Source organism: Centrocercus urophasianus, unplaced genomic scaffold (assembly GCF_019232065.1).
Source record: "Centrocercus urophasianus isolate 14NV4802_14NV808 unplaced genomic scaffold, USGS_Curo_1.0 seq_23, whole genome shotgun sequence".
Taxonomy (NCBI): domain Eukaryota; kingdom Metazoa; phylum Chordata; class Aves; order Galliformes; family Phasianidae; genus Centrocercus; species Centrocercus urophasianus.
In genome coordinates this window covers 2,081,545-2,100,204 of record NW_024884789.1, presented here as the reverse complement: position 1 = coordinate 2,100,204, position 18,660 = coordinate 2,081,545, and the positions used below count along the sequence as shown (strand labels likewise).

The following is an 18,660-nucleotide window of genomic DNA, read 5'->3' as shown; positions in this document are numbered from 1 at the left end:
GACAGGTGTTGAGTACTTGCCTTTCACCATGTTAAGCATTGTCTCAACTGCCTGAAGTGGGGGGGGGGAGGGGGGGATCAATCAGAGCTGTAAGAGCTCAGTCAGCCAACTGGGATTAATTTGAGCTGCTGAAAGCATCTGAACTGCAGTGAGATATGTAATTGCCTTTTGGCTTTTCTGGGCTTGCTCCACTCAAGGTTAATTTTGCAATGCTAGCAGAGTAGGCTGTCTTGGTTTGACTGGTGCCAGTGGGGTTTCTTCAAAGGTGGTGTGAATGGGTTCTGGTGGGGAAGGCAACTTGCTCATCAGACCCTCCTTTAGCAACCCTATCTGTAGCAGGGGCTTAGAACTAGATGAACTTCAAGGTCCATTCCAACTTATGCTATTCTACGTTCTATTGGTCCTGCTGTAAGGCTGAAGATCCCTATGGGGGGAAAAATGTGTTGGTTGTTTGAGCCTTGAATTAGTGGCAGAGTGCCTTTAATCTCTTAAACATTCTTTAGTGAATTTCTGCTGAGTGGGAGCAAATTGTATCCAGACTTATTTAAGGTCACTTGTCCACTCTTGTATGGTGTTAGGAGAGCTTGTAGGCATCTAAGAAGTGTATTTCCTTTTGGGAGGGACTTGTTACCTTTATGGCCTGTAGGTATGGTGGGAGAGCATAAAGTGTTCTGGCTTTGGGATATTTTTAAGGAATTCTTTCCTATGAGGGTGGTGAGGCATTGGGAGAGGTTGTCCAGAGAAGCTGTGGCAGCCACATCCCTGGAGGTGCTCGAGGCCAGGCTGGATGAGGCTTCGAGCAGCCTGGTGTACTGGAAAGCGTCCCTGCTCATACTGGGGAGGTTAAACTAGATGATGTGAAAACTCCATTTCAACCCCAACCACTTGGTGATGCTATGAACTGTGGCACTATAGGAAAACTCTTCTCCTTGGGATGCTGGGGAGGACACATCCCTCAGTCCTTGGGATGTGGTCCCCAAGATGCTTGTGGGTGCTTTGTGCATGCTGTGCGTTACTCCCTACTGCTTCCTTTCTTCCCTTCTCTGGTGCTTAAAGGCTGACATTTCGGCGAGCCCAGAGCATGGGCAAGATGCCCAAAGTGACAGCTTTCATGATAGAAGGGAAATGTCACTGGGGGAGTGTGCTGCCAAGCAGTACCCTGCTCCTGCTCGCCCCGCGTGCTTCTGCTTTCTGCCCTGGTTGCCTGCCTGCACAGCCTCAGCTGTGGCACTGAGGGACATGGCCCAGTGGGGATGGTGGGGGTGGGCTGATGTTGGACTTGGTGACCTCTGGAGGTCTTTTCCAACCTTAATGACTCTATGATTCTAACCCTCTGCTTCAGACAGTGTTTCTTTCTTCAGGAAGAAGCTCTGATTTGTTTTCCATTAGCGTTTTTATAGCACTGTGCGTGTTCAAAGAGCCACACAAGTGGCTTAAGAGCTTAACGGAACCTCAGGTTAATTCAGAATATTGTTGGTTATTCAACACAACACTCGCATTAATTCAGTTGACTGCATCTCGCCACGTTGGGAAACACATGCTGAAATCAGCAGGGAGCACAGAAAACAAGCACCAGAGTTGGCTATTAAGTATTTTGATGGCCCACTAAGATAGAATGCATTCATTTTCCTATTGCCTTTGAGATCAGCAGTCCCAGATGGGGCTCTAGAGCTCCAGAGAACCACCAGGGTTCCCTGCCTGCAGCCCCTCTCTCCTGTGGGTCTGCTCAAACCTGGGAGTGGAAAAATCCACTCTTTGGTATTGCTGGTTTAACACAGTGCTGGTTTAAAGCCAAATAAAAGCCCAGACAGACACTGGGAGATAGTGCTGAATGGCCACTATGCATTAATTCATTCTGCTTATCCTTCAGGAAATTTCTCTATGCAAAGGAGCCTTCAAACCGTGCCATGTTTCTTCCCATCTGTTCCTTCTGCCTGGCTGCTGGGCTCCAGGTCTGTGCCTTTCCCTGCAGCAAAGCAACCATCCATCAAACAACTGCTGCTTCAGCCCCTTCTTTTTCAAAGGGCCCCGGATATCCCATCTGTTCCCAAAGATGTTTCATTTGCAGGCACACACCAAGGCTCTTACCAACATAGTACCACCCTCCAGACAGCACCAAACAGCTTTAGGATTTCTGCCTGGCATCCTACCTACCCTAAACCCATGGCACATTAAAGATCACTTGTTGAAATAGACCAAAAGCAGGCAAAAAAAAAAAAATCTCAGAAACACAATGCATGTTTCAAACCCCAAATTCCTAGATTGAAATATCCAGCTACTGTAGCTGAATCTGTTGTGCAGTGAATTGTTGGTTTATGTATATTTTAATTGCAAATCAGAGCTATAATTAGCACGTATGTTTCATGGGCTGTGGCAATGCAATGTGCTGTATCAGTGAGCATTATTAATGGACTGTAAAAGGCAATGGGGAATTGGACTATAATGTTCTTGTTTTGCAAGCTGTATGGTGAATAAATAAATTGGTCTTGGCAGTAAAATTAACTGGAATAAATGCTTCCAGCTCTATCCACCAAGGAGAGGGGTTGCTGTATGTGTCCTCAGAACTGAGTTAGGAAACCTGATTGGCAGGTTGTCATTTCTGGCAATTAGGTAACAGAATGTTAGAGAAAGAGAGAGAGATTTGAAATATTTCATGAGTAGGGTTAGGAATCAGACTCCCTTGCTATGGATATGTGATGAGATCTTGTTCTGGTTAGCTCCAACCCTATAAAGGCTGCCAGGTGGCTGTGCATGGAACCCTTTACCCTCTCTCTTCCTCCTGAGGAAAGCAGTCTGACAGCAAAATGCACATTCAGCATTGATGCTGAAGTGCCCAAGTCTGTCTGATCTTATGTGCTAATCAAGGTGGGTCATGGCTGAGAGCAGCAATCCTGTATGTGTTCCAATGGGGAGTGGGGGGGGTGGGGGGGGTTGAAGGGGAAGGATGGCACTGAGGTAGAAGTCATTTAGTTTCTTCCATTTTGGTTGCTGTTTTATTTCTTTCTTTCTTACAATCATTATGCTTAAATATAAAAATTAATGGTCAAAATCATAGTCTGTTTTAAATGTGAACCCACCTGCATTGATACATAACAAACATCTCTACATACAGTTTCTGAAAACAAACTTGGACTTTGACGTACAGGGAGAAACTCCCTTCCACCTAGTGCAAACATTACTAACTCAATCTGACAGAAAATAATGACAGCAGAATATTTCCACACTTAGTTTTCATTAATTTTAAATAACTTTCTCCATGGACCCTTAAGAATCAGTTCATGCTAAGCTGCACTATTAAGATCCTTCTCAGCTGTACTGGGTGTCTTCATGAATCACAGGAATACAGAAATAATAACTGGAAAGTGCCAAACATCTTTTATTTCCAGAGCTCTGGAACAGATGCAGAGCTTGGTGGATTCCTTGTTATTAAGGCACACAGTGAAAACAGCAGTTTATTATCTTGAAGGGCAATTCATCCCTCTGAGTGAAACATTCTGTGCCAGTAGTAGAGGAAGGCTGGTGAGTTGCTGGCCCCAATCACGATCAGCAGCAGGAGGTACAGCATCATTGCTATGGCAAAACGGTGGGTGGAAAACCAGGACTGACCTGAAGGCCTGAAAAGGGAAAAGTGCATGGATTTCATGAGTGATGTGGGTCTCTGCAGCTTGTTCCTGTTGCTCTTTCACAAATAGGGTAGGTTTATCTATCTGTTCCACCATGCTCATCAATCTAGGTGGCTGAGCTCTTACCTCCTGTGCTGTTTCTGCGAATATACCAGCAAGTATTTAACTCGGAGGAGCTGATTGTTTGTGACAACAAAGTACTTCTGTGGCACGTCACCACCTTCGCTGTTCTTCACTCTTGCTCTTTTTCTGTCTATTTCTTCTGAATCTGCATGGGAAGGAGAAAGAAGAGCTCTTCAAGGAACAGAGCAGCCAAACTCCCATGTGACTGTAAAACAAACAAACAACCTTCACACGCATGTACACCCACAGGGGTGGGAATGAGATAATCAAAGATCTCAGCATTCCCCAGAATCCTTTAGCATCCAGGAATAGACCAAAAAGTTTGCTTGAGGCTACACCACTCCTAGTCATCCCTGGTATGGGTGGTATTCCAGCACAGACCAGGGTGAGATGGAGGCGGGTCACACACAGTGCTGGAGGGCTGCTCATGTTAACAGGGGAAGAAAAACAACGCTGAAGGACTGAGTCCTGCAAGCAAAAAGGAGATGGACAACCTGAGCAGAGGCTTCTTAGTCTAGATATCTAAGATAGTTCCTTTTTGCTACACTCTGATGCTCCTGTCCCACCATCATAGGCATCAGGAAAGGTGAACTTATCATAAGAATAAATGATGCAACCAAATTAGTGTCTATCCTTCAAATATGCATCTGAAGATAGTATTGCAAGGCTTATATGTGCCTGGTGAGGGGTCAATCAGAAAAGAAAGCCCCATATACCACACTGTCTAAGGCCATGTATGTGCCCAGAGCTGAAACACAAATGGTGCTGAACAAGGGCTGAACTGTTTGTAGTTATTACTGCAACAGGCTCACCTTTCTTCTTCACCTGGCACTTGACGTCGGGGTGGTCGATGATCTCACAGACAGCAACGCAGCTCAGGATGGAGCCCAATGTGCTTCGCTGCCACCCGAGGCCGTGTGGGCTGTAGAGCAGAGCCAGGCTGAGGTCACTGGTGAGATAGGTGCCTTCACCAAACAGCGATGTCTGAAACAGGACAGAAATGTATCCTAGTGTCCTGCAGGGCAAGTTATAAACAGCATGCAAGTGTTCTTTACTGTCAGTCTGGTGGCTCTGTTTCTTGAGGTGAATTAACAAAGGTTTTTCTACCCACATTTGGCCTGGTCCTCTGCACTGCTTTTGTCCTGGCACAACTTCCTGCCCTCTCCCATCCCTCAGATTAGCTGTTTGGCACAGCCCCTGGTGAGGACAGATTCATGCTTTCCCGGATTTGGATTGAGCTCGCCAGTGTAAGCATTTTATATCAACATGACTGCACTGCTGTCAGGGGCATTGCACTGATTTATTGAGACTGCCATCATTCAAGTAATCCAGCCTTCGTGTACGGACAAGGCTTTAACTCACATTTAAATCCCTGCTTCACAGGAAAAGAGGGGAGCATGTTTCACTTGTGAATTCCTTTCAAAAATAACTGTTTCAATAACTTTGAATCAGAGGATTTGCCACGCTGACTGCAGTTATTAAGCCAGTAGATCCGGCATAGCTGAGGAGCCTTGTTCACAAAGGGCATCCGGGGCGGGGGGGGAGGTGGGAAAGCATGGTCCAGGTTGATGGGAAGGATATGCAGCTGTTGTGTCAGAACTGCTTTACAGACAGCGGAATCCCAGCTTCCTTTCTGCTGAAATCAGAAAGGCTGAAAATCCTGTGGGATATTTCCCTTAGCTGGGCCACTTAGAAAGGGATCTGCAAGTGGCATCTGAAGCTACTTGACCTGACCCTGCAGCCAGGTGGAGAGAGAATTCCCTGTGTTCTCTGGGTTGCTGTTTTGTTCTGTGCACAGGCATGTTCCAGCTGCAGGCTGCCAGAGAGGCTGTTATTTCCAGAGGCATTACACCTCCTTACAAAGGATAGACAGAATTTGTCACGCTGGAGGAAACTATTTCATGCTGCTTCCAGTTTTTACCCTTAGGCTGGAACAGAAGACTGAATGCAACTGTAGGCCAAGGCCTACACTGAAGTGAAAACAGGACTAACTCGTCAGCATGCTTTGTGCCCTTCCTTAAAGGACTCTGCAGCCAGTCCAAGTGTTACTGGCTGCAGGTGACCAACAAGAGATGGTGCCCATAAGGGGCATCAGAAGCCTCACCCTGTTCAGATGGCAATGCAGGCCGTTGTGCAGAATGGAATGGAAGTTTTCCAGGCGACTGCCATGGAAGGCATAGATGAGGTCCTGCTCACCCCTAGTCTCAGCAAACTTGGCATTCATTTGATCACAGTATGTGACCTCAAAGAGGAAGTCCGGAGCAGGAACAGCAGCATCAGACATCCCAGTGAGCTCCTGGATCTTCTCATACTTGAAAACAGGAAGGAACAGGAGTGTCAGTTGATGGGGTTGGGCCATTCACTGGCAATCCTCTTTTTCATCCCTTCATCTTTCAGACTGCTTTATGTATTTTGTTCGTGCCTCCTGGGTTAGAATTCAGTGTTCCCAGGGAGAACAAGTGTGTACAGTCATAGTTTTGATAGGTTTTGCTTGACTGATGTTAGAACATCATCTTTCCACCAAGCTGTGCTGGCTAAGATGACCCCGCATCACCCGACCTTGGAAAATGTGAAAAGAGAATTTGTTTTCTTGCTACTAATCCCTACAACTATTTTGATCCCTGTTACAGAAGTGCTCTTAACCTTTCTGTTTTTGGGCCAAGCATGCATGACACAAACTTGTCTTTGAGTAAGAAGCAAGGCCCAGCCCCGGGAAACCTGAGCAGGACTATCTTGGTCTGGTACAAGCACATACGCATCCTGTTAATGGTGGCTGCAGCACTGCCAACCATCAGCTACTGATAGCAATAACTATTTCTTCTACTTGCTTTTTCTCAAAGCTATTAAAAAGAGAAATCCTCTCTACCTCCAGGAAAAATGTGTTGAACAGCAAAGTTGCCTGCAGACAAATTCTAATGGGCTGTTTGAGTTCAGGCCTTACCTCCTGTTTCTTAATGCTTTGTATCGTGAAGGTCTTAGATGACAAAATCCAGCTTAGCAATTCCCAGGTCCTTTTCTCTGCGTTCGGGACGGCTCCCAGGAGTTCCTTCAGGCTGGGCAGCGCCTCGGTATCTGCAAGCTGACAACAGGAGCTCAGCCCGAGCTCCTCATCGTGATTAAACAGAGACCTCTAGTGAAAACAACCGAGTATTTCAGCCCAGCGGGCTGGAATCCGAGACCAGTCTCTGTTTATCGGTGGCGTCAGCGCCGCGCACGCAGGGGCAGGCGGAAGGGGAGCGGTCTGGGTGCGGGGCCGCGGCGAGGCAGAGGCGAAGGGTTGGGGGCCGGGGGACGCGGACCGTTCCGGCGTCGTTCTCAAGGCACACATGTAACAGCTCCGCATCTCCGCTCCGGGGCAGCGCAGCGTTCACGCTGCGGCTCGAGCCGTGCCACCCCCGCCCCACTCACGGCCCTCCCGCCGCCCGGCTCAGCCCTGCCCGTCCCCGCTGCGGGCCGGCTGCGGCGCCGTGGCCGCGTGCCGCTCACCAGCGCCTCGAAGTCCTTGGAGGCGGCGTCGGCGCCACCGTAGCGGCTCGGGAAGGGCCGGAGCGCCGAGTCCCGCCTGTAGCTCTGCAGCGCGGCGGCGAACAGACTGCAGCGCAGCTCGGCGCCCAGCGGGTCCCTCCGCACCGCCTCCCGCACCGCCTCGCCGGGACGCGGCGGCCGCATCGCTCCGGCGGAGGGGGAGGGGAGGGAAGAGCCGCGGCCCTTCCGCCTCGGGGCCGCCGCTCCGCCCCGCGGCCCGGCGCTCACCTGCAGCGGGGAGCGGCCGTCGGAGCGAGCAGAACGAGAGCTTCGTGCTCGACTGCGGAGCTCGGGCGGTTACTTACCTGCGCGAACAGCTCGGTAACATCGGAGCAGCGCCGGTGCTTGAGGGCAGAGCCTGGTGGATAGCAGGCTGAGCACGGTTGCGTCGCGTTGACGGTGATTAAATGCATTGGCTTGAGTTGTCGCTTCGCTCAACAGCTTTTATGAGAAGTGAATCTTTTAATAAGAGCCGCGGGAGCAGCTCCCATTGAGCTGCTGGTGCTAAGGCAGCAGGGGGTGGGTTCGGCTACCCTTAGGATCTCCTCCAGCTTGGAGATGCTGTCACTGTGAGCACAGAAGCAGGCTGATTGTAAAGGCTGCTTTGCTTTACATCACTCAAATTGCCGGATGCAATTTGTCTCTAAACCCATCCCGCGAGCTCACTGCTAGCTTTCCCTTCTTACCACACTGGATGTGATTGTTGTGTGGGCTTGGGGTGAAGGTTCGGAATCTGGATTCTGCCCTTTCCAGATGCTGCAAACCCACATGAGCTCCGTGCATTGATGGAGGCTTGTCTGTCACAACTGGTGCACATAGGGTCATCACTGACTTGAAATTAGCCCCCAACAGGACTAAAACATTGCCAACATTATAATGGTTAATGGTAATTCTGAGAGCACTGATCCCAAACTGCTCCCTACCTCTGAATTTCCAATGGACAGAGCTTCCATTACAGCAAGCTGGGCCAAGTTGGGCGATGACAGCTATTGATAACAAGTTTGCTGTGTTGAAGCCGGCTATTTGCTCCCGTTCCTCTGCCATTGGATGAAACCCCGTTTCACAGAGCAGCCGCTTTGCTGGAGATGAAGTATGGAAAGCTTTCAGTGCTGCTTTTAAGGGAGATGTATCCTTGTGTTCTATTGCTGCAGGGCTGGCTGTGGCATGGGCAAGCAGCTGTCCTCCTCTTTCTTCTCTCAGACAAGTGCCCTTCAAACCTATTTACCTTTTCCCGTGTTGTTTTTGCTAGATAGGAAAGCTGCCCTCGGTGCTTTGCTGCGGCTCGGTGCAAAGATGGCTTTGTAAGAGGGTCACTGCCAGCACAGCAGATTGAATAGCACTGCTGTTCTGCTCCTCATGAAACTGAAGATCTGATTATTTAACGTAGGCTGTAATAAAAATAGTTTCTGGTGTCGGTGGATGCATTTCAGCATAGAAACAGGGCTTAAATGTCTTCATTTAATTCCAGCGTGTTTAAAATTGATCTCACGGACCGGAAAAGAGATTTTTTTTCCCTCCTTAACTAGGGCCTGTGAAGGAAATTAATATAGGGAAGGGAAAATAGAAATACAATACTACACTCAGTAAAACAAATGCTTATGGCTGAGGGGTTCGTTACTGGCTGGTAAGGCTGGAAAAGCCAGCTGTATGAGGTATGTTTTATTATGGAATTAACCTTGACCCAGGGTTCAAAGAGAAAGGTTAGCTGGAAATAAATCAGTGGTACGCTCAGGTCACTTCAAAGAGCCTAAAGCTGAGCTTGAAGATTACATGCTGTTTGTGTGTATGCCATTGGAAGGGAACATATGGTAAAGATAATAGATGTAAACTATTTATCTCTTTTTTTCTCCCTCTTGTAGGGTTTAATTTTTTTTGTCCTTTGCCTATAAGTACTGCAGGGTTTGGCCTGGCTCCCTTTTCCCCAGTGCAGTACATGCACTGTGCAGATCGTGGCATATTTTAAGATTTACAATGGCCTGATTTTTTTTTCACATTATGGGGAAATCTGATGATTTTCCATTTTAAAGTAATTGCTGAACAATAGGAAGGAGTCCACTTGTTAAAAGTGAACATAAAAGCGAGCTGCATCTACCTCAGGGCACTGTGCCTTTGCTAGATCTGCTCCTTACAGCACTCTTTAATCTGCCGTGCTGGGAAATGAACACAGTGGGAGATTGGAGGTGGGATATACAGCAACTCACCTCTGGGTCATGGGCTCTGATGCAAGGCAGGTGAGGAGCTGGCCTGCAGGGCAGCATGGAAGGCAGCAGTGTCCTTCTGGAACAGCACTGTTGGGCTTGCTGTGCTGGCAAAACACAGCATCTCCATCAGTCTAGTCTCTCTTTAGTCCTGCATTGCCACGTTTCAGCGTGAGATGTTTGATGTGGATCAGAATTTCTCATCTGATTACAGATGTCTGCAGTACAGCAGCCCAGTGCTCCTCTGAAGCTTGAAGTTTGCCCTTCCAGGCTTGGCAATACGGGTCGGCCACCAGCGCTCCTCTGTGGCTGTTGCTCCTAGAGCCAGGGCAAGGAGATGTGGTAGGGGCTCAAGGAGAACCAAAGGCACTGCTGGGGTTTACAAACAGGACTCACATACCTGTCCTCAGGTGGGAAGCTGCTTGGTGGGTTGCTAGAGTGAGGGTAGCCTTACAGTCAAAAAGATTAACACAGTGGAAAGGTGATACAGGACAAACAGTAAAAGGAACTAACACAAACAGGATGGTGTTACAAAGAGAAAGTGCTCACCTGTCTCTGAAGATCTAAGCTCACAGGGAAGCTCCACAACAGAGGGACCTCCAACCACAGATCCTTCCCCAGCAGCAGTCAGTCCTTAAATGAGATCTAAGAGAGGTGAAGTTGGGTTCCACCCCTTCCTGTCTCACAGCTGAATCGCCTTCACCTGTGCTCCCAGGGCTGACCGGTCCTTTCCCAGGTGCTCAATCAGTGGTTCAGGCCATGACTTAACAGTTCCCATACAGGTAGCATAGTTAGGTTGTGGCTGGGCTTGATGACTGGGAAGGTCTTGTCCAACCTGAGCAATTCTGTGAACCCCAGGATGGATTCCTTCATGCGTTGCTTTCTAGTGACCCTGCCCCAAAACCTGACTCTGAGCTGAGAAGGAACGTGGGAGAAAACTAGAAATCAGATCTAAGAAGTGAAACGCTCAGGGACCTTCAGTGCTGGGGAAGGCCTTTGTGTTCTGTCTGGTGGTTCCAAAAATGGGGATTTTGCTGCACCTCGGCTGCATCAGATCTGAGAACTGGTTCTGTTTTCCCTCACACCAGAGGCAACTGCCAAGGTTTATCTTTGTGGGTTTTTGTTACAGAAAGGGAAACGGGAGTGTGAAAGGTCCAGAAGCCTCGTGTAGCTTTGGCCAAAACCGCGTTGTCTGCAATAGCAGGTTAGCTGAACCGTGGCCAAACCTCACTCTGCACCTCTCTCAACATCAGGCTAGAGCTGTGAGGATAGAGCCAAACCCTTAGAGCAGACCCAGGCTGTTTGCTGGGGGCCTGCACAGCTGAAACATGGGTCTCTGTCCCCAGAGGAGCAGTCTGGAGAGGCTCCAAAGGAAGCTGAAGTTCTCAGTGCAGGTGGCAGCAGCCTCCCACAGCACCCTGTCTGCTGCCATGCTCCTATCTGTGGCTCCAAAGGGCGCTTTCCTTGCCCCAAGCAGGATCGTGCCCCTGTGCTGGTTCTGTTTGCCGGATGATGGCAGCAATGCATCTAACCTGGAGGCAGCCGCTCTGCCTGCTCAGAGCATCCCTTTCCTTTGCTGCTTCCCACCAGCCTGTGTGAGACAGCCGATGTGCTGCGCTGTCATGTATACAACATCATGTGCTGTATTTAGCAGCTGGGCAAAAACGTTGTCAGGTAGAACTTCTCTCTTTCTCTTGCCTGGGCTGTCCCAGACTTGGGAATCTCAGCACAGCATTGAGCAACAGCGTGCTGCAAAGTTTTGATGCTCATACAGGTCCTTATCACACCACCCTGCAAAGTTCAGGATGGCTTTTTAAAGCCTTTTGGTGACGTTGATATTTGGAGCAGGACCCCTTTGGTGTGGGGTTGAGTCGCTCATAGCCGTGCTGCTGTGAAAGGACAGGGAAAAATGAGGCAAGAGGGAAAGAAATGCATGCCCTATTCCAAGGAAGTTACCTTTTCACCTCCCTGAACCTCCAAGGTGAAGCTCTTGATAAATTTTGGATTAAAAGGAGCAGTATGCCTGCATGGACATCTGATCCATCGTCAGTAGTGACACTGGGATCTGTCACGTAGGAATTGCCATCTGTAATCTGGTTGGAGGTGTTCCAAAGGGTAGGGAATGGGAGGTGTATTGGGGGTTGAAATACAGGGGTGGTTTGCTGCAGGGAAGAGTGACTACAAGCCTAAAAAGTGCCTGTGCCCTTTCTTTCCAAATCACTCCATTCCTCCACCAGCTCGAGGAAAAAAAGTAGAAAAACACAGGAAAAAAAAAAGGAATTTTTCTATGGGATGGGTGCTGCATCCATGGGACACATAGGCACCCAAGATTAATCCAACCACCAGCCATCAGCTATTTATTTAAAGAGGTAAATTCTCATCTTGTGTTTTAGCCATCAATCCCCATTAGTTTCCCTCCATGGTTGATTGAATAGTCCATCAGCTGTACTAATAAGCACCCATTAGCTGTCCCACGGAGCTTTCGTTTTATTAGAAACAATTCACGTCAGCCTCAGCCAGATGGAATGCTTTTAGCCCAGTTGTTTTGATTGCATTATTTGGAAGGTGCAATCTGAGTGCCTGGATGGCCACAGAGGGGCAGGAGCTGTGGGGCCATACAGGAGCTGTGGGGCCGTGGGGAGCTGTAGGGCCATGGGGCCTTGCTTTATCTCTTCTTCTTTGGACCAAACGAACCAAGAGACCTCAGCTGCTCCTCACACCTTTTGCCTTCCGGACCCTTTCCCCATCGTCATAACCCTCTTTTGGATGCCTTCTGATAGTTTTATATCCTTGTATCGAGGTCCTTGAGGCAATGCCTTTCTTGAAGGGACGAGTTTCCTCCAAGGATTTGCAGCAGTTGTTTCCATCACCTCCCCTCTGTCTTTGGGCTTTGGAAAGCCCACACTTCAGGACTCACTGTCAGTGTTCCTCATCCCATTTTGTCCTGCTTCTTCATTCCTCAGAGCACAAGTGCAGAAGTTCCCCCTTTTGCAGTGTTTCAGGTTGGGGTAAGCTGTTCCCAAGCAGTTTGGCTCACTGCTCCACAGGGATTGCTCCAAATCACTGCTCAGCTGCTCTTCATCACGCAGGCCTGGCTTCCATCTACCCGACAGTCCTGCTAAAAGGATAATAATGCTTTAAAAATTAAAGTCAGCCAAACAACTACTTCATAAATTCATGGCCTTGCCCTGATCCTTTCCAGAAGTTTTTCTTTTGGATGGAACCTGTATCAGACCTTGGATTCTTTTCCTTTGGAAATGCTGCTGCTTTTCTCCTTTGAGAGCGTGCTGGGTCACCCGGCTATGCAGGGGGGGTTACCAATTATCTGTCATTAGCTCAACACAAACAAGCCTCACTTCAGAATAATCTTGTGATCTCTCCTTCAGAGAACACAGGATAATCTCTCCGTGATATTGTCTCATTGTGGGATTTTTGTCCTTGATGGATAAACCAGCCCTGAATCCTATTAAGAGCTATTCTGCATCCCTTGAAAACAGACAAACTTGTGGGAGAGGCAAATCCCAAAGAGACTCTCAGCTCCACCTACCTGATGAGAAGCAGCTCTGTTTAGCAGCAGCTGTTTCTATCTGAAGTGCTTCTGAAAGCAGTTTAGGTATGAGCGCAGCCCTGGCTCTTCCATGGGGCTGATGGTCCTCAGCTCTTCAGATCTGGCCACCAGCAGGTAGAACTGAGGGCCAGTAGAAGGCAGCACTGGGCAGCAAGGCTTGTCTGATGGGTGATACAGCATCTTCTCCATCAATGACAGGTCCCCAGGTACTAAGGCCTTGGAGCCGCCTGCAAGGCTCATGGCTCACAGCTGTGGGTTTCAGCCCAGGCTTTTCCCATGCTTTGATGATAGGAACGGGCTTTTTTTTTTTTAAATCATCCTCTGCCTTTGCATCACCATCTGACTGAGGACTGCCCTGATTCCCAAGGAGATCCTTGGGTGGGGACTGATTGAACACGACATGCAATTTGCTGCTAGGTGTGCCAGCGGGGGTCAGGTGCCTGTTGCATCTAAAAGAACCAAAGAATTGACTTCTGAATACTGAATGTGAAACTGTCAGTGCCTTGGCTGCTTTCCCATGGCAGCTTCTTGGCTTTACACTGGCGCATAGACTTCAAGGAGCAAAGAGACATTGGCTTAGCAGGAGTCTCTCAGACACCACTGCAGTAAATACAAGTGGTAAATTTTTGGCAATCCCTGCTTTCTCTTAAAATCTGGGGTCTTTATATCTTGAAGAGAGTTATGACAGCGAAAGAAAAACAAATCCATCAGCCACGAGGGGAGTTTGGAAATGTTTTTTTTTAAAAAAAAAACAACACGTAGATTTGATAGGAAATATTGAGCAAAGTGTAAAAGGGAAAATCTCATCTTGTGGAAATCTGACAGCTCCAGTAAAGTCAAATTGCTTCTCAAGGGATGTCAGTGGGAGGAAGGAGCCTACTAAAGCCTGAAATTCGTTAAAAAGAAAGAAAAGGGAAAGAAAATTGTCTACCTTGCCTTAGATATTTTGTTTTTCAGTGCTGAGGTCCCAACAGTCTTTCTCTTCCCAACCTCTCCTGGTGCCACCAGCCATTTCCAATCGGTGCAAAGAGTGGATCTGATTTTTAGCAGTGAGTGTTGCAAAGGGTTTAACCACAGTGCTGTGCTTGTCCTCTGGGTCCCAGGGGATGGGGCAGCATCCTGGGCAGCTCCTTGCCTGGGGATGGCTAATCACACAGTGGTTTTCAGCAATAAATCCATTGCAGGGGCAGAGAGTGGATGGGGATGCTGAAGATGTAAAAGTCATGTTATAAAGGCCTGTTAAAATATGCTCGTAGGGAACGAGAGCTCGTAAGAGCCCTGTTATCTAATTACTTCTGCCAGGCAGAGAATTCTGGGCAGCAATTATTTTTAACCGGACCACTGCTGGAGGAGCTTTCTTGCTTCTCAGCACTTCTTAAGGGCAAAACGAGAGGCTCTGCAGAACAAACCTCTGTCTCAAAGGGTTCATTTTTCACTTCTCCGGTGTCTGAAATTCGGGTCGCTTCTTTCTTTTTCTGGCATGGGATTGAACAGGGCACATCTGCACCCCAAAAAGGAACCAGGTGTTTGGGCTGATGGTCCACACAACCATATGACACCGGCTGGACTTCCAGCGCCTGCATGACCTCACGTCTTCCATCAAGCTGAGAAAAGCTTCCTAACCAAATTAATTCCTCTGCCCCGTACAGAGAGATCCTGGGACAGCATCTCATCTTACAGAGCACTTCAGTCCCAGCTCTTTGACCCGTGCTTGGGGAGCTGCCCCCTGTTTTCTCAAGGTCTTTTGAATATCAGTGGGGACGTTTATCATCCCGGGGCATGCAGGAAGGTATCGATCACATATGATGAATTGGTGCCTGTGTCGTGCAGGAGGAGTGATTAGTTAATGGACGAACGATGGCAAAACTCGTGCTTTCATCCCTAATGGCTGCTTGTTCCCCTTCCTGAGGAGGAGGAACTTTGGGTTTTGGGGTGAGGGAAATGGTGCTGTGAAACCAGGAGGACCTCACCCAGCAGATAACACAAGGGGCCACACAGCTCCTGGTGAAATCGACTTCTCTTCCAGCTTCCCACCAGTGCAATGGAGCCCTCCACAGACCAGCGCTGATTCCCCCCTCTACCCCCTCATTTTTTTTTTCCCCTATACGAATGTTTTGGAAGCAAAGCACATTATTCCAAATGGGATTAAGTCGTTTGGAAGAGGATTATGGTGTTTTGGGAATAACACCCTCTTATTCCCGAATGAGATCAGTCACACAGGGAGTTAATCGGGGGCTCTGCTAAGCCTGCAGCCCCACATCAATCCCAACCTTGGCATCATAGGAAGCAGCAGCAGCCATGCAGCCATGGTTTGCATCATCCCCCAGCGTGATTTGTTTTTTTTCTTTCATCCTCTGATATGTATTTATTATTGAAAATTAACGGGTTTCCTAAATTTTGATTTCCAGGCTGGGACCAAACACAGCTTAGGCAGTTAGCGATGCATATTTATTTCCATCTCGAGCAGGAAAAATATAACTTCTTTACTCGTGTTTCTATAATTTCTTTTCTGCCCATATGCAAATTGCTGGTTTATTTGTGCGAGATTTATGCAGCTAAATGATGGGGAATTATAGAGGCAATTCAGCACTTAGAAAGGAGAGAGACAAATGCTGCAATTTGCTTGTGCCGTGCACTAATTCCTTCAGAAAATGCTTTTGCTCATTTATTTGCACCAATTTCTGCACCCCTAAGCAAGCTTGGAAAATTTTCTCCAGGGTCAGTGCGCAGCAAATGGTGTGTATTTCTTTCTGCCCATGCCATCGCCTCCCCGTAATCCTTTATAGCAATTAGTAACAATAATGAAATATAGCTGTGATTTCTCAGTGCTGGCTGAAGAAATGCAGCCTGTGCTGTGAATCAAGCACATTTTCTGGTCAAATTGGCCATGCGAGCTCGCTGCTCAGGAAGCTTTAAATCCTCCTCTGCATTGCTATGAGCTAAGCTCAGCAGGGGGAAAAACAGCTCTAGGAGCAGAATTGTTCCCTGTTCCTACCCAGGACTTTGTCGTTGCCAAAAACACTGCACCGTGCAATGCTCACTTCTGGGACAACATGGGATCACAGAATCACTCTTGGAAGAGAGTTCTAAGTCCAACCCATCCCACGTGGCCATGGGATGGAGATGGGACGTGGGGCAGAGGAGCAAGGCTGCAGGCCCTGCAGGGGGACTTGCTGTGCTCGGACATCACTGGGCAGCTGGAGGCCAACTATGGGAGAAAGGGAAGTGATTTAGGTTTGACCATTACCAGAAAAACATGTGCGGAGGACGGGGCAAAGAGAAGAGCAGCCGTTTCCTATTAGGATAAGAGTAGGTCAGGTGTAGTTAAAACTGAGTAAATGGAGCAGGAAATGTGGCCGTATATTACTCACCCGAGATATATTGCACACATTAGCTCTGTTTGATCGGGCTGTGCTGAGGTGCGGGGCTGTGGGGTGGCCAAAGCCCAGCTTTGTGCTCTATTAAAATAAATATATGGCCGGTGTTTAATAACGCCGCTGCGTTGGGATGTAATCGAAAGTCTGCGCGGGCTCTTCTGGAAGGCTGTGCCTGTAATGAATCCGTGCCTTTTGAAGGCGGAAGGTGTGATATTAATACTGTTTACATAGCAAAATAATTTATGGATATTCACTTAGCAACATCACTGACTTGTAATGCGTGTCTGCTCCTCCCAGGAGCAGCTGGGGCGTTTCTGGGAGTTGCAGCTGGGCAGAGATGAAGCTCTGCTGCCTTTATTTTTGCTAGGAATTAGGAAAAGAATGCACTTTTTTTTTTTTTTTGTTAAAAACCACACGTGGGGTGGGCAGCATCAAGGGTGAAAATGTGCTGAGATTCTGGTGATGGAGCTTGGGCACTGAGTCTTAATGGAGAGTTGTGCTGCTTCTCAGCACGGAGCGGTGGAGATGGGGCTGTGCAGGACAGCCACTACGGACGGTGCAAATCCATTTGCAAAAATAATTGGAAAATAATAATAATAGAAAAATGCCAGCATGGGCAGAAGGTGCGATAGGTTCGGGGGAAGGACGCTGTCGCCCCAGGGAGACGCCGCCGTGTCCTGTGCGCATTAATGAAACACTTTCTTTCCGGTTAGGACTTGAGTGATGCTCATTGAAAATCAGGCTGCCATGGAAACCGGAGGTGTTTGGTCTTTTGGGAACGCTGTCGGAGGGAGGTGCGGGGAGGGGGAGGAGGCGGCTCTGCCAAATGCCCCATTTGCTGTTCCCGGGTCCCCATGGCCGTGGCTGGGGCGGGCAGCCTCATGATTTTCCTTTCTCTTTGCACTTTGGTTTCTGTCTCTGGGATTTTACAATCTCCTTTTGGAAGCGGTCGGTGGTGGGTTGGGCTGAAAGGTGACGTTCTGCTTCCCAACGGCCAGAGCCGCTCTGTGCGCTGCATTGCGAGGATTCCCAAATCTCCCAGTGCCTGCGGCTGTCCTCCCAGGGAGGGGCTTTACTTCCGAGGTTCCCCCAAAGAGCGCACATTAGAAACACCCTGGGAGAAAACAGAGGCTGTAAACCGAATCTGGTGATACTCAGCCTCTCACCTGTAGAGATTTTTCCTCTTTTTTTTTTTTTTCCTCCTTTTTTTTTTTTTTTTTTGAATCCTATAGAACCGAACCCAAAGCCCCAAGCCCAAAATCACTGCGTGTTCAGAAGGTCTCTACCCCTAAACCCACACGTGAGGGCTGAATTTGCTTCCACCCTGAAGGCTTGTGTTCCCTTTGGGGGTGCTGGGCTCTGCACATCCGGATTTGGACTCAGTGACCCTTAGGGGCCCCCCTTCCTCCTCGGGATGTTCTGTGGCTCCACGCATCCAGAGCCACATGTGTGGGTTTCTGTGGGCACCCGTGTCCCTGCAGCTGCTCGAGGTTGGTCTGTGTGTTGCATGCAGCTTCGTGTAGTTCTGCTATAGCAAATACAGAAATAACGTGGGGGTTAAAAAAAACAAAAGTCTGGAGGATGGCATTGTTCGTGCTGGCTAAAATCCTGTGAACAAAGCAAGCGGCGTCATTTCACTTGCAAATCGAGCAGCAGAGCAAAATACCGTTTATGAAACTGTAATTTATTCTTGGAAAATCAAGCACTTGGAGTGTCTGCTCATCGCAGGTTACGTTACAGAAAGGGAAAAAATAGATTAATGATGAATGTGACAACATTTCAGGCTCAATCATTGCAGCAAAATCCTGCTCAGGTTGGGTTTCTGTGGCATTAAGGCAGCGATTGCTTTAGGATTGGAGACGTTGAATCCCATTGGCAGCTGGGGACATTGCCAAACCACCAATGGGCACCAAAGCCCATCACTGGGGGCACTGCAGGAGGTGCTCCATGGTTCATTGAAGGTCTCCCAAAGCCTGCTCTTGGCACTGGGCTTTGCTCCCCGTCCCTCTCAGTCCTTCCATGGCACAGAGCAGTGTGGGTTCCTGTTGTGGTTGAGTCTGGTGGGTGGCTTGGCACTGCACAGCTGTTTGCTCACTCCTCCATTCCCGGTGGGATGAGGAGAGAATGGGAAAAAAACAGAGTATAACTCATGGGTTGAGGTAAAGCTATTTACTGTGATAGAGAAAAGGAAAAGGAAAATAGTTATGACTGTATATACAAGTGATGCACAAGTGATTGCTCCCCAA

The 18,660-nt window shown here is 48.5% G+C and overlaps 1 protein-coding gene across 2 annotated transcripts; it reads right to left on the bottom strand.

Moving 5' to 3' along the window:
* Nucleotides 1–2,965: 2,965 nt before the first annotated feature.
* Nucleotides 2,966–7,415, bottom strand: PARP16 (poly(ADP-ribose) polymerase family member 16). 2 transcript variants are annotated; one of them, XM_042824421.1, is made up of 6 exons: nt 7,233–7,415; nt 6,688–6,849; nt 5,851–6,057; nt 4,559–4,730; nt 3,750–3,891; nt 2,966–3,614 (listed from the first exon to the last, which is right to left on the bottom strand). In XM_042824421.1, the coding sequence occupies exons 1-6, from the start codon at nt 7,413–7,415 to the stop codon at nt 3,473–3,475; spliced, it is 1,008 nt and encodes a 335-aa protein (XP_042680355.1). In that variant the 3' UTR covers nt 2,966–3,472. The 2 variants fall into 2 exon arrangements, with proteins under 2 accessions (XP_042680355.1, XP_042680354.1); XM_042824420.1 differs by having other exon boundaries at nt 6,688–6,825.
* Between the last annotated feature and the right edge of the window lie 11,245 nt (nt 7,416–18,660).